The 15,775-nt window shown below is 40.6% G+C and overlaps 1 protein-coding gene across 2 annotated transcripts; it reads right to left on the reverse strand.

Moving 5' to 3' along the window:
* Positions 1 to 1,290: 1,290 nt before the first annotated feature.
* Positions 1,291 to 15,125, reverse strand: TMEM38B (transmembrane protein 38B). 2 transcript variants are annotated; one of them, XM_041396919.1, is made up of 6 exons: positions 14,952 to 15,125; positions 10,433 to 10,589; positions 7,723 to 7,907; positions 6,846 to 6,933; positions 4,731 to 4,848; positions 1,291 to 2,796 (listed from the first exon to the last, which is right to left on the reverse strand). In XM_041396919.1, the coding sequence occupies exons 1-6, from the start codon at positions 15,055 to 15,057 to the stop codon at positions 2,590 to 2,592; spliced, it is 861 nt and encodes a 286-aa protein (XP_041252853.1). In that variant the 5' UTR covers positions 15,058 to 15,125; the 3' UTR covers positions 1,291 to 2,589. The 2 variants fall into 2 exon arrangements, with proteins under 2 accessions (XP_041252853.1, XP_041252854.1); XM_041396920.1 differs by lacking the exon at positions 14,952 to 15,125 and adding an exon at positions 12,935 to 13,070.
* Positions 15,126 to 15,775: the final 650 nt, after the last annotated feature.

The raw sequence follows: 15,775 nt of genomic DNA on the forward strand, positions 1-15,775 counted from the left end.
AACTCTGAAAATGAATACAAAACACTATATTTCCCCCTCCAATTGTAAACTTGCTAAAGACTTATTTAAAGCATATTTTCACATTGACTTGGGCTAGGAAAAGCCAGTTTTCAGGCAGAATTTCACACATGTGTAACACAGTTCCATGCCACAATCCCCTTCTGTATGATTCATGTGATCTAGAATACACAATTATTCAGAAAAACATCCAAAACTTTAAAAAACCATAGACAGGCAGCATGTGCTGGTGTAGCTTGATAACTAGCTGATTGTTAAGTAGTCAGCTGGCAACTTCAAGTTAATCCATGACATCAAGCTACAAAAAAATGAGACACCAAGTGAATACTCCAAGCATTTGTAACTGAACACTAAGTTTCAGTGTAGTAAGGAATATGATTGCTAGTTTGTCCAAAGAGTTTCAGGCATTTTGTTTTGGTTCTTCTTAAGTGTTAAAGAAAATAGTAATTTTAGCTTTCAAGGTACAGCACATTTCCAATGAAGTTGGATTTCAAACTGAGTTCAATGCTTTTGGTCATCACCATGGAAATGTGACTACTCAGGCACAAGAAATTTCTTTGGTACTTTTATTTTTCTTTTCTCTAAGCACAGCATTGGTGACAGCTTTTCTAAATTTAGAGATGTACCTGGAACAAGAACTTTGTCTTTTCAAATCAGATCTCCCTCCACATTCTCTTTGGCATCCTGCACAAAGATTAACCTAACACCTCTTTGCTGAACAATGCTCTTCAAAGCAGTACGCTCAAGAAAATAGTCTAATTTTGTAAAAGTAGTTTATTCTAAAAATTGGCACATCAATGAAAAGATTTCCCTGAAAAGATTCTATTCTTATGTATTGTAACATCTTTAAAATGCCAAAGTTCTCAGTTATGAAGTGTATGCCACTTAGAACTGCTTCACATCTTGAGTAAAAAAAGACAACAAGCAGAAAGCAGCAAGATTTCAGCAAACGCTAATAAAAATTTCAGTGCTTCTGACATTAAAGAGCAGTTTAGGTTGGAACAGACCTTTAAGATCATCAAGTCAAGCATTAACCCAGCATGGCTAAGGTCAACACTAAACCATATCCCCATGTGCAATACCTACACGCTCTTTTAAATCCCTCCATGGATGTTTACTCCATCACCTCCCTGGACAGCCTGTTCCAATGCTTTTCATCATTTCTGTGAAAAAATTACTCCTAATATCCAAATTAACCCTCCTCTGCCATAGCCTGAGGCCGTTCCCTCTCCTCCTGTCCCTGTTCCTGGGAGCACAGCCCGACCCCCCGGCTGTAAACACATCCACAGCCTTTCCCTCAGCCCTGAGCAGGTCACCTTGGCCCAGGAGGAGATCAGGGGTGTCAGGCAGGACCTGGCTCTCCTAAACCCAGGCTGGCCAGGCCTGATATCCTGGTTGTCCTGTTCCTGATGGCGCTCAAGGTGACCTGCTCCATGGCCTCCACGGCACTGAGGGGACGTGACAGGCCTGTAATTCCCTGGATCCTCCTCCTGACCATTCCTGTAGATGCATGTCACATTTGCCAGTCTCCAGTTAACCGGGAATTCCCCACTTTGCCTGGACTGCTGGTAAATGATTGGAAGTGGCCCAGCGAGCTCTCTGCCAGCTCCCTCAGCACCCCTGGGTGGATCCCATCCCACCACTTGGTAGTGTCCAGGTGTTCTAGCAGCTCACTGACCATTCCCTCATGGATTATGGGGGTAACACTTTGCTCCCATCCCTGTGTTGCAGCTCAGGGTGCTGACTAAACAAGGCAAATGTACTGTCCAGTATTCTTCCTAACAGAGTTTGTCTTTGAAAAGAAATAAGTGCATATGCTTGGAAAAAAAATGCAGGCAAAGATGTCTAGACACAAATGAAACAGAAAATAACTACAAACCACTTGTAAAACATTAGTGTGGCAAAAAACACCTACATCTCGAATGTTTGCAAATAAAAGAGTCCAAGTAAGCCAACAACAAAAATACTGATGTGTTTCTACTTGCTAACTAAGATTTGTTAAAGTGCCAGATAATGTACTTTCATTTTAAAACATTTAAAAATATTTTTAAATATTTACTTTAAGAAATGAATGCAATGTGAATTACAACAATAATTCAGTTACTTTTCTAGTTAAAGGCATTAAATCGGTACATTTTTATGGTTTTACAGAGTGCAATGTGATTAAGCCTTACTTAATGACTTTCTTATTTGGGATGTGCTACAGTGAACACCTGACAGTATAAATCAGTGTTATCAAAATGACACATAAGAACTGGGGGATAGGAAAACGTGAAACAAGTGATACTGTAGGAAAAAAAAATATGATTGTCACATTTGTGAAAATATCTTTTTAACATATAAGCATCTGAAGTTGCCATAAGTACAAAAATTAGTAAACTTTTAACCACTATAAAAGTTCATAGTTTTAACTCACAGATCTGACATGTGCATTTACACATAGCTTGCATAACACATCCCAAAAAGGCAAACCACAACACAGCCCTGTTTTCCTTTCCTTAGAGAAACTTCTCAGCCAGCCTAATCTGGAAGACACACATCTTCATGACCATCACAAGGATTTCAAGTCACTTATTCTGTTTTCTTTGCTTGCTTTTTCTTAGCACTCTCATGGTGCTGCTCAGAAGGCTGGTCACAGACTGAAGAGCCGTTGGAAGATGTGGCACTTTCACCCTTCACTTTGGAAGGTGTCTTTCGTGAGCCAAAAAACATTTGGCCCACTGCAGCCTCAATGGGAGCAAGTGGAGAAGTTGCACATCTTGTCAACATCATTTTTACCTACAAAGAACAAGGATCAAATTACAATAGAAGTAGTGATGGCTGCACAGGTAAACAAAGCTGAAGGGATGTATGGCATTTTTAACTTTCCATACAAGGATGAGGCTGTGCAATTACCAACAAAAGCCTGCTCGTTTCAGCTGAAATTGGGCAAAGAATGCTTTTTTTTTCTGACCAACACCCTTCACACAGCTATGAAGGGGGCCTACAGGGAGGTCAGAGAGGGATTTTTCCTTGGGAACTGTAGAAATAGGACAAGGGGGAATGGGTACAGATTGAAAGAGGGGAAATTTGACCTGGATTCTAGGAAGAAATTCTTTACAGTGAGGGTGGTGAGATACAGGCTGCCCTGAGATGTTGCTGATACCCCAACCCTGGTAATGTTCAAGACCAGGCTGGATAAAGCCTTGACAAGCCTGGCCTTATAGAAGATGTCTCTGCCCATGGTAGGGGGAAGGAAATGGATGGTCTCTGAGGTCCCTTCCAGCCCTTAACATTCTATGAGTCTATGTTTCTATGAGCTATACACAAACAATGTGCACCAAAAAAAAAAAAATCTCCGTAAGATTAATCATCCTGAGAGTAAATCACATTTAATGCCATACATTTAAGGTGAAGACCAACTTACACTTTTATGAGTAAGTTTTGTGCCTTGTTCAAACTGAAAAACTAAACAGAGTGGCTTCCTTCCACTTAAATTGGAAGAATGGAATGTGTAACTACATTTTGAATGTACAGGTCCATAACCAGACTTCAATTAGAATTCCAGACAGCCATATTCATTCCATAAAGTTCCAAGATTTAGGTGGGCACCCCTGAGGACATGTAACTTGGAATCAGGATTGAAAAAACAGTTTTTCAGATCCGGGTAAGTTCATATTGCAACAGTTTCTGCAGCTTTCAGAGACATGACAAGTTTCTAGGAGACATTATTAAAGGACTATACCAGATACACTGTTGCTTTATTAGTTTATTAGATAAGTGGGTGTGAGTTCCTGACTGTCAGTACAACCATCAGTGGTAAGGATTTAGTTACTCCAGTGCAGCTGGACAGACAGCTCCTGTGGACACCTGCAATTTCTCCATTCCAGAATAACATTCCTTTCCTCCTTCATTCCCAGCACCCACAGTTCAACAATGCCTTTTTCATTTCAGATGGAGAATGAAGGACATAAGCTTCAAGTCTTGGCTCCCTAAAGTTAACTTCTGCAGAATTAAACTCGTCAGCTCCTTCCCAGAAAGGAGACTGGCAACCACACTTCCACACATTCCCTGGCCTGCTCAACACCAGCTCTGAAGCTCTTAAAACTACTAGATATCTGCTAACAGAGATTATGTTTTCTTATAAACTAGTAATCCAGAAGAAAGGCATCATCCTGGAAATGAACAAGACTGGAGGGACTGAAGACTTCAATAGAGAAGTAGTGTCTATTTTATTACAGAATAGTTACAGCTACTTCAAAGTAGTTTTGGTATGCTTTCCCTTCCCACACAAACACTTATTTTGTGAACATTTTAAAGCAAATGAGAATCCAGTTGGTTTGTTTTACAGACCCACTGGCAACTGCATAGGTATACACAAAAGACAGAGAACAGAAGAACAGAAGAAGAACAGAAGAATTTCTTTCTACAAGAATAAGCTTTTTTTTTTTTTTTTTTTTTTTTTTTTTTTTTTTTTTTTTGAGATTACAGACATACAAGCCTGGAATACCAAACACTGAGTGTCAAAATTCCTGATTTTTTTCTTTTCCTCCCTGTCCCCTGCATACATTGAACAGAATCAGTAACAGAACAGGTCTTCCATTCTGCTCATACACAGAACTCTAAACACATTACTTCAGCAGAAGCTGGCCTTCCCATCAAGCAGCGTGCATTTTAACAATTAAATAAAATATTTTCTCTGATATGGTCACTAGCAACTTTCAAGTTCTTACCTTGAAGACAACAAGAAAGATGGTGTATAAAAACACAAGGTTGTGTTTTGCTATTGGCAAGTACTGTCTGCGTTGCAGGGTGAAAAGAACTGCTCCTATCAAAGTTACCTTCACAGGGCTAGAAATCAAACAAAGAATGTTAATTTCTCTTCTCTGCTCTACGGTGGAAGCTGCCTGGAAAGCAATACATATTCTTAAGTGTGCAAAATAATTATTTCTGAATGGAACTAACAAAAACTTGTGGTAATAGGGGTAAGGTCCAAAATCCAGCTATAACTAAATTAAGATTTTCACTTTATATACTATTATTATGCTTTCAAGTCCAGCACTACTTTGCAAACCCAGAAAATTCCTATTTGAAAAATACTCAAATCAGTGCTTCTATTTAGACTTTATACGTCAGCTTGATTCTCTTCTTCCTCTCCCAATATATCTTATTGAAGAGTTAAATTACAGAGCTCACACTATTTGGACTAGACATAAAAACAGGTTCCTATACTATCCTACAGGAGTTAGTTACTCCAAGGAGTTGCTTAAGGTGTTGAAGAGTAACATAGTCCAAGTCTTGGTCCACTGTAACACCCCAGCAGCTCTGGGGCTGTATCAGCTTAAACCTGACTGGAGCCAGGCCTGTAGTACCAGGTTTTGTCAACACAGCTGTGCTGGCCTGAGACATGCAAAGATTTCCAAACTATTTCCACTTTGCAGCAATCTTTGTTGCAGTACTAAATCCCTTCCTAGGAATGCAGACAGAAAGCAAGAGATCTTTGGTCAGCTATCCAGAATTCTGTGCATTTCGTAATCTGCACGTGACATGTACAGGTGACATTCATGTTATCACAGAGCATCTATTGTGGATCTGTTCTTCGCAGTCTTTTCAGGAACCAGAAAAGTACATCAAATTCCTGCTCAAGAAGCCCAAAAAACAACCCTGTGTACACAGGCGTCTCATCCATTTGCAAGACGTTTGATGCTTTTAACTCTGTAACTTAGTTCAATTTAATGCTCTTAAGACTTATACATAAACAAAATTTTTGAAATCTTCTTTGAGTTACTTTGAGCCATACCCACAGTGGAGAAGGAGAATATATGCAAGTGATGCCAATCAGTAAGCATTGTTCTGGTGTTGCACCTGTAAAGACAGTTTTACTTGTGTCTACAAGTTATTTTTGACACTCACTTTTTCTTCTGGAAGTTTACTTTCAAGACTGCCATTTAGGCACTGACAAGAGAAAGAGAAATTCTAAATACTTAGAATTTCAGAAAAAGCCAACAACTAACACAATCCACAAAAAGTTGAAATATTGCCAAAGAGAAGGCTACAAATGTCTCTCCTGTTATTCTGTGTCTATGAGCGGCTGCTGAAAAGCAAGATAGCTTTTTAAAAAAATAAAATTATTATTTTTAAAGACCTGACTGTAACCTGGGAAAGATCAAAAGAATTTTAGGAAATTATCACAGTGACCTTATCTTGACTTACAATAATAGCTTGTGGCTTTCCAGCCTGTTTCAATTCTCATTTTACAGAGAAAACCAGGAGGCATGTAATATTCCTTATTCTTTGCTTCTTGCAAGAGAAGGAACTTTTCCCATCTTGCAGGTCATTTCTGCTATACTGAATAACCAATTTGTACCTTCTCAAATAATTGATGTCTTTGGAGGAAAATAGCACTGGCAGCAAAAGTAAGAGTGACAGTGTTCAAAGGAAGCCATCTTAGTGATGCTCAGAACATACACCAAAATTCACTTGTGTATTTCTAGTACCACTGTGCTTTCATTCTGGACAGAAGACCATGTCCCTGTAAGACAAACTGAGCCAATACTGCTTTCTAGCAACTCCCCACAAGGTCTTTACTACTTTCTGCCAAGTTTTGTTGACTTCTTCCCATTTGCAGCTCTTGGGCTGTGAACAGAAAATGATTAAAATATCTTCTGAAGTCCCAAAGTTCATTGTCCCATCTTTCAAAGGATACACACCAAAACAAAGTACAAATACGTCCTAATGGAGCTTTTTTTTGGGTTTTTTTTTTTGTTTCAACTACCAAAAGTAAGCATCCACACAAGGAGCCTGTGAAACAACAGCTAACCTGTTGCAGTTTTTAAAAAAAAACTTACTAGGACATCTGCAGGAGCTCATTGGTTTCAGGTTTCCACACTCCTCTCACCAGCTGCTCAAAGTTGGAAATTAGGCCACCACCAGCACCTGAAATTGCAGAGATTTATGGCAAGTTTCCACTGACTGCTACCACTACTATGCCATCGCTCCCAGAAAAAGTCATGACACCAGGTGCTAAATGTGGCACCAAAGCCCAGACTTAAAAAGATTTAATCCAGCCTCTCATGCAAACAAGATTCAAATGACAGCCACAAAATGTCAGAGGCTGAGACACTCAGCAAGAAGCTCAGGTCTGCCTGTAAGTGACAGCATCTGAACTGGTGCGATCATCACATTCACACGTGCTGCTTCCCACATTAGCACAGAAGCAAGCAGAAACAAGAGCTGCACAACTCCTTTCTGAAGCGACCTTAATGGTGTGGCTGCAACTACAGCTGTCAGGGAGGTGGCTTCCAGAATTCCAAATGGCAGGCAGGCAACAAGGGTTATCCCTACGTTTAAAACCAAGTAATGGTTACAAGCCAAAAAGCTAAGATACGCAGTTCTCTTCTTCAGCCTCATGCAAGGACACAGCTCTGCTGTTGGAAAGTGCAGCAACAGCTACACAGATTTACTTCTTTATTGTCATCAACTGCTCATCCTGCAAGCTCTCGTAAGACTTTCCGAAGGCAACTCCCCTCAAAGTCCTTCAATGTCACCCTTAATTCAGGCAGACAATATGCAACACAGGCTTTTTCCTTCAGGGGACATCACATGCATCAGGACTACAACGCCCAGCACAGCAAGGATGGTGCTACAGCTCTGCTGAGGGGCTAGACATTTAAACACCGCCCCAAAAAAACCCAAACCCTCAGAAAAAGATGCTGTGCATGTTACCTCTGGCCCAGCCCACAGCCACCATGATAAGGCAGGCATCTTTGTAGACAGAGTCTGCATGTGCAATGCCATCTGTGATCTTCCAAGTCCTTGTCACTTCTTTCATTCCTGCCACCAGAAGACGAAGAGGCAGAAAGGAAAAGCAGCGGCAGAATATGTCTTCTGGGCAGTAAAACACTAGATACCTGAAAGTCATCAGGAAACAAAACATTAGCCACATTTTTTTCTGAGGAATTATCTCTTCATAATCTTTAAAGATATTTTTGGAATATGACTAGCAATGCCTGATATACTACTGACAACTCCAAGACTTGTGGCACACATCTTGGAACAATTTGAAAAGCTTCTGAGCACGCCTGAGCTTTTGCACCAAAACCAAATACTACTGTCTCATTGTCACAGAGAAGAATCTGCTGAAGTCCACGTGAAACAGCTTTACATTTTTCCAATTGTTCCACACCTTACACATCACATTTTTACAATTCAAGTCATTAAAGTGGTATCTGATTGACTTTGTGTGGTTTATCTTGTGAGTTTAGTTTGGTGTAGGGGGTTGTTTTGTTTTGGTTTTTTGTTTGGGATTTTTTAAAACTATGATTACAACAGGGTGGTAAATTAAATGCTGACTCTGTGCTTCCAGACTGTAGGTACCTGGAATTATATAACTTCAGCAAGAATGCCTCCACTACTTAATGTCATACCAGATGAAATGCATGGCTATTTTTAAACACATTTAACATCTTAGTACTCACCAAGTCTAGCTTTTCCAGCTTGCCAATTACAATCACATTTTTTTATCCAAAGCATTGAAAGAACACTACACAAAATATCTTTGATCAACTTGCTTTTAAAACCAAATAAAGATGGCTAACATTAAATGCTAAGTGACAGTAAATTTTAAAATATTAGATTATGTACTGTTGTATTATATGTCTTCAATAATAAATACAACTCAGTTCTTACTGAGACATTCACAAAGACCCAATCAAGATTAAGTATATTGATTAAATTATCTTAAGTAGATTATTTCAGCACAGGAGTAAGAGTAGTAATTGCATAAGAGCAGCGAAAGTGTTTAAAAAGAAGGATAAATTTTGTTTTATTAAAAAAAACCCCACTGCCCCTTGCTTTAAGGTTTTTGATCTCAAACCTGCCTATCAAGAACTTCTGAGGCCCTTCCCTTTATCTCTTATTCTAAAGTCAGATGCCTCTGCATGCAACCAGGCTTCAATCAAGCCAAAGATGTGGAGAGAGGATTTATTTTACAGACTACCACAAAAAGCCATTTAAGCCACCCGCTCACCAGACAGCTCACATCAGAATTAATTCAGATCTGCAGAATGCAGGTTTAGGACCCTGGAGCACGGGTGACAGGACCAGGGCTGGCACTGAAGGCCCACCACGGCATTCCTGCCTGTAATCTCTGCTAACAGCAGATGCCGCTGTCCTACAGACTATTTAGGAGCATTCCTCAAGCCCAGCACGACTCCACTCACTTTCCAGTCCTAAGTGTAGCTCGAGGAATTCCATTTTGCATGATCCGGGACCAGGAATTAAGGTCGTTACACTCAGGAAAAGTGGACTTTGTAAAGCTGGAAGCTTAAAACGTTTTGTAACGTTCACAGCTTCTCACTAAAACCTTTAATTTGTGCACAGCAAATCACATTTGATCACGCTGAGTTAAACAGAAATCCTGCTCTCCTCAAGTGTACTCCTAGCTCATGTCACTTGATGAAACAAGCAATCAGTCTGCCCACATCAGACTAACACAACCACAGGCAGGTTCTGTTAATAATTCACTAATAATACATGTTATTCATTTTACCAAATTAAATATGTCATTTTCTACTGCAACACAAAGACCATAAAACTAATACATATACCCAGAGAGACAGAAATACTTGATCTCATTTTAATGAATTTGCAATTGTAAAACTTATGGGGCAAGTGGAACTTAAAGGATTTTAAGCAGGCCAGACTATCTAAATACAGTGACTGAGATTTCTAAATTCAAAACCCCACTGCTGCTCATGAATTTTGTCAAGTTTGAAGTTTTCTTTAAAGATCACTTTCTGGAACAAATAAACTCCACTGGAAGGCCAAATTTATATGAAAATAACTCCAGAATGTTTTTTTTTAACACCAAAGCAGGCCAAAATGCCTAATACTTGATTCAATCATACTATTCAGATAGCAACTGTCTTCTACCACAACACCTGTCCATCTGGGAATGAATGAAATACAGAAAAAAAAATGTGTCTGGAAGTAGGAACTGGAGGAAAGATGTGTCTTGGAACCTCAGTTACAGGAAAAAACAAAATTTTACATCAGCCAGGTTCTGGTCTTCAAGAGCTACTTTTTAAAAACTTGACTGCATTTATGACATACCTATGTTCAGCAAATCAGCAACGGAATAACTTTATTAAAAAGTAATGTTTGCAGCTGTTTGACCAGGAATACTACAAAAAACTAAGCCAAGTCTGATCTAGCAACAGAGCATTTTGTAACACAACAGGCTGTAGGAGCTGCTGTCTGTTCCCAGAGAACATAGCTGCTGTGACACTCTGGATGAACAGACAGCATCCAAACCCACAACACTTTTAAGCAAAAATTCTGATTTACACAGAACCTTGACAGTACAGTATCAATTTACAGCATACAGCTTCCTTAGAGCCAATATCACCCATTTTACTCAATTGTGGCTGCTTACCAGACTGAGGATGCCAGTAGAATGTTTATGGTCTTTGCCAGAAATGCTACTGGAGGTTCACCAAGCATCAACGAAGACAAAACTGAACCCCCAAAGCAATAAAGCATTGCACTAAACCAGCAGGCCAACGGACTTCGGACCGACACTTCCACAACTCCTGTGGGGAAAAAAAAAAAGCATAAACAGAAATGAAAACTGGAGAATAACATCATGTTTTAAAGGTCAGTATTTTTCAATTTAGTTCCCTTGGGTAATGAAAAATCCTCCAACGATCAGCAGGCTCTCACAGGAAAATTTCCCAGAAATACAAACCTCAGGGTATGGTGACTTTAACTTACACTCCTAAACAGAAGTTTAGGCTGACACAAAGTGTTCTCTGAATATCTTTTGTGCATTAGTTTGTTATATCTAGGTACCAAGAAGAAAAAGCTTTCAGAGCATAGCAGTGAGGTCTTGCTGTTAACACCCAGACCCAGGGACACACTTGCTTTCAAATTTGTAATAAAAACACCTAAGTGGCTAATCCAAACAGGATTGCTGACATTTGGAGGGTTATTCTAGGAATTCCATTTCTGCTTTTGAGTGTTCCAAGAACTCAAGGTAACTGTTTTCCTTTCTTTTCTCATAATATCCTGCTGTGATTGCTGGCCAAAATGAAAACGGCATCCAAGGCAATTATCAAATCGTTTTCACCTGCACTCTTGAAGAGAGGGAAAAAAAGGCTACCTTGACCTACAATAAAAAATGTAAATTTCCCTCATTATTAAAAAGTCGACAGTTTGGTTTATTTCATCATCTGTAAAATGAACTATCATTTTAAAATGCAAGTCAACTATGCCAAAAAGAGTACTTAATACTAAAAGGTTATACTGGAGGTAATGGGAAGTATTAACCATTTTCAGAGGACAATAACATTTTATCAAAGCTAGAAATAGCCTCAAGTAGTTGTTCTGATTATTTCCTTCCATTTTAAAAGTCCAGTGTTGCCAAAGCCTCCCCTTTACACTGGTTCTGAGCTGTTTGCCTGAACAAGTTTAATTTTCCGTAGTCCAAAGGCTGAAGTACACAAAAGCACTACTGTCTGCCCCAAAATGAAATTTGACATCTGTTCCCAATTCAGAGTAGAAGCTTTGGTCTATCAGGCATTTCTGTGGGAAAAGAAGCTTCTATCCAAAATGAGAGGCTCAAACATTTAAAAAAGCATACAGCACTCTCAATTTATTCACTGTATTAACAAGACTGTTCCAGTTTTAGTGCTGGCATAGATATCAAGTACTGCAGCACTATCAAAATGCCATATAACAGCCAATTTATAAAAATGAGCACTCCTAAGCAATCCAGAATACTTGAATATAAAACCATATCTCTTTTATCTTTAACTATTTTGTAATTTATTTTTCAAACTGCAGTACCTAGTGCTCCAAGTAAGACACTTGCAAATTACTAATGGCTTGTGTTTACTACTTTTGAGTAGGTTTAAAATTAGGCATCTGTTCTCTCTTCATATCCATTCTCCTGCCTTCCAACAATCATCAGCTTCTCCACACTTCCTTTGCCCCACAATTTGGATTTTCAGTTTTGAGGGCAAAGTGGTTTTCAGTTTTGAGGGCAAAGTGGTTTTCAGTTTTGAGGGCACATCCAGACTGCCCTCTACCAGTAAACTCTACAACAATGCAGGTAAATTTCTTCATTTTACAAGTAAAAGGTCAAGAAAGCGGAACCTCTATTGCACTTCAAGATTTTTCTGCTGGTCAGCACTAGAAATGGCTCAAATGCCAGTTTTTAACAATTCATACCTGCTTCCTAACAAGGAATACACACAAAACAGAAGACAATGAGACAAAAAAGTTGAAACTAATTAAAAGATCATCTCAGCATTGCTACCTAAATTATTACTAGGGTGTAGCCTTTCAGAAGACAAATTCAGTTTTAAGTAGGTCACATGTTTTTATACAAAGTGGTCATTTATATTTGTCCTCTGATGCATCCTCTAAAGTTAATGAGGCATCACACAACCATGCAATGGGGGATCTGCCAGAAGGCCACCAGCCCTGCAGATGTACACTTCAGAAAGGAAAGGTTTCAAAACACAAGGACTAATTTTGAATATGGTTTTAAGAATTGTTCCTGAACAATAGTAACATTAAAAGACAAACAAAAACCAAAAAAACAAAACCAAAGGGAAAAAAAAAAAAAAACAAAAAAACCCAAACAACATAAAACAAAAAAACAAAAGCAAATAAAACACACACTAACAAACAAGCCCCTTACTAACTATTTCTGTCAATAGGATTAGATTTGCTTTAAATTTTTCTGCATGTTCCAAATAAGCAATAATGCAGACTACACACACATCCAGTGAGCAAATCAAGAGGATTTGCACAAGTTTTTTCCAGTACCCCATTCAACTACATAGAATTTCATTAGTTAAGATAAAGGATTTATAGAGTCAGACTTAACAGAGCAAAACTATGCTGAAGAAATTATTTCTCTTCAAATCACCTGAAACACATCATAGAAAAATGTCCGGAACAAACTAAATATGACACATCCTCGACCACCAACACGTTTTGCTGTCCCTCCATCCCAAAAAAAAAGAAAACTTCCAGTTCTGCAACTGGCTGGAGTTACAAGCAAGCAACTCCTAAGCCATCCCAAAAGCACTAATGAAGAACTCTTCTTTTAAAACACACAGAAAGCAACAAGTCGGTTGTCACTGCTGTAGTTTGCCAGTCACAAGTGAGCAAGAAAGCCTGGCTAGGAGGATTGGAAAAGTCCCAGTTAGTGTGCACCCACACATGATCCAAATGCCCACACGGAATCTGATTTTAAGCAGTGGGGGTGGGTTGGTATTTTAATGAGACAGTAATCTGCGATAAAATAAATGTGGCTGTAACTTGACCACATAGTCCTTACATCACCAGGCACTCAAGGCTATCCTGTTATTTCCCTGTCAAATTTAGCTACTGTTGTAAGTTTCCAAAAAGAACAAAAAGCCTAGACAGCATTAATCGACAATAATATAGCTATACTGAGTGTTCATAATAACTGCTATTTCAGTTATGATTTAATACTCAGTTCAAACCACTTGGGAAGTGAGAAACAGGCCAGCAGGCAGTCACCTGGATTACAGTTATTAATTCCAACTATTAGAAAATACTCAGGAGTTCTGAACTACCAGCTATTAAGCTGAGAAGACAAAAAAAAAAGAGGAGCATGGGTCTGACCAGACTTCTGATAGCAATTTTACTTTTCATAAGCGTTGTCTCACTAAAACTACACAGAGAGACCTCTCATCCTCATCTTTAGGTGTGCCCATTCCAGAGGAAAAGTTAAAGGTATTGCATGATAATGTCAGAAAGTCCCTTTCTAAATGGAACAGACACATTACACAATGCCACAGCCCAGCACCTGTTAAAAATTTTAGCAGCATTAACAAAGTTTGGTGAAGATTCTAGAATGCATAAGCACTTTATACCAGTCTTCACAGTCTGTTAAGTGCATTTCCTCAGCAGATGGTCAAAATTCACCTCAGAACACTTAGGAAGGGACCAAAGAACAAGCTCCACTAAATGAGCAGCGCAGAGCCCTAGAAATGTGAGGCAAGCAGCAGCTCCCAAATTTGCACTATAATCCCAAAAGCCAGCTCAGTTCCTACACAGTTATCACCTGGGATGCACAGTTACTGCAAACATGTTTAAATCCACAAATCCACACCACAAGTTAGCTTAATTCCAAACACTGAAACAAGGCCAGCATCTACATTTGTGACAGGGAAAAAAAAAAAAAAAAAAAAAAAAAAAAGAAAAAAAACCCCAAAACAAAACAACAAACAGGCTTGGGGTTAACAGCGACTGTGTAAATGATTTTGTAGAAGAGAGCATGCAGACTGAAGTGCCATGATGTGCTCTCATATAAAACCTTGTTAGTGGAAGTGGAAAGCTTTGCTAAATTCACTTTACAACCTACAGGGTACAGCACTGACAAGCCCCCGGCACAGGACCTACCCATGAGAGTCCTGAGGTGTTTCCTACAAGGCAGAAAGGCCTTAAAACACCCCCCTGCACAAACAGGGTGTGTGAAGGATGTGAACTCCAGTTAATCTCTCCTCTCAGATGCAATTCTGGGCAGAGAGATACCGGCCTGTGTTACACACACATAAACCCACCAACCCAACTTCGAGGGGCCTCGGCTCTTCTCCTCGAGACCCCCACACTGGTACAAACAAACAAATAACCGAATAAAAAAACCGAAGGGTTTCCAACAAAACTCTTGGCTGATTCCGCCAGCGCCTCTTAACTTCTGGAAAGCCAGAAAAGCTTGGCCGGGTGTCTTTTGCGGGCGGCGAGACAAGGCTTGCGGACAGACGGGCTGAGGCAGGCGGCAATCCCATCCGCACAGCCATGGGGCTCCCCACGCTCACCCTGCGGGGCTGGGCACCCCGCGGGACACACGGGGGAACACCGCGATGGGGATGGGGGTGTGGGGTGTCCGCCCCGTCCCGTCTCGCCCCGCTCACCCCGCTGCTCCTTCAGCGCCAGGACGGAGGCGACATAATGCGCCAGGTCGAAGAAAGGGAACATGCGGAGGCGGGAGAAGCTCAGCGGCACCTGCCACAGCTCCATAGCCGGGCACGGAGCTCCCGGAGCGGCTGCCCGGGACGGGAGAGGCGGAGGAGCGCTGAGGACGCGGCTTGGCCGCTCCCGGCCGCCGTCAGCGCGGGGCGGGGCGGGCGCGGCGCCTCACGGGGCCGGCCCTCCCTCAGCGCCGCGGCTCGGCGCTCTGAGGTGCCTGCCCTGCCTTTTGTTTGCCTTTTTTTGGTCAAAATGCTGATAGTCCTGCTCCATGCACAGTTCGAGGTCGGTTGTGGCCTCCCTCAGAGCCGCTGCTGCGTTTGTGCTGCTTCCCTGCGCGCCTCGTGCGCAGGTCGCTACGCTTACCGTGATGCATTCTTTTTTTTTTCCTTTCCTGTTGAATATTTCTGAAGCTCATCAAGAATACTTAGCATTACCAGAGTGTACACTCGGTTCCACATGTGGTCTTTCCCAGGCTGATGCCGTCTGTTCATCACTTACTGAGGGTATTAATGTACACCAGGTAACGCCAGAGCTCAGCAGAAATGCTTTAAGGCATCTTTACATCCATTTTCATAGTGAGGGCTATCTGCCTCCTTAAAGATCTGTGCCCACGTTGCGCCAATCCCACAGTATTTTCAGCAAAGCTAGTTTGCTCATGAGCTACCCAAATAAAATATTTTCAAAGATCTGCTAACTCAAATATATTTGCCTTTTCTTTGTTCACGAGACTCGGAGGATCTGAAGGAAATTCATGTAATTAGGATGG

Source organism: Onychostruthus taczanowskii, unplaced genomic scaffold, assembly GCF_017590055.1.
Source record: "Onychostruthus taczanowskii isolate IOZ18803 unplaced genomic scaffold, ASM1759005v1 scaffold132, whole genome shotgun sequence".
Taxonomy (NCBI): domain Eukaryota; kingdom Metazoa; phylum Chordata; class Aves; order Passeriformes; family Passeridae; genus Onychostruthus; species Onychostruthus taczanowskii.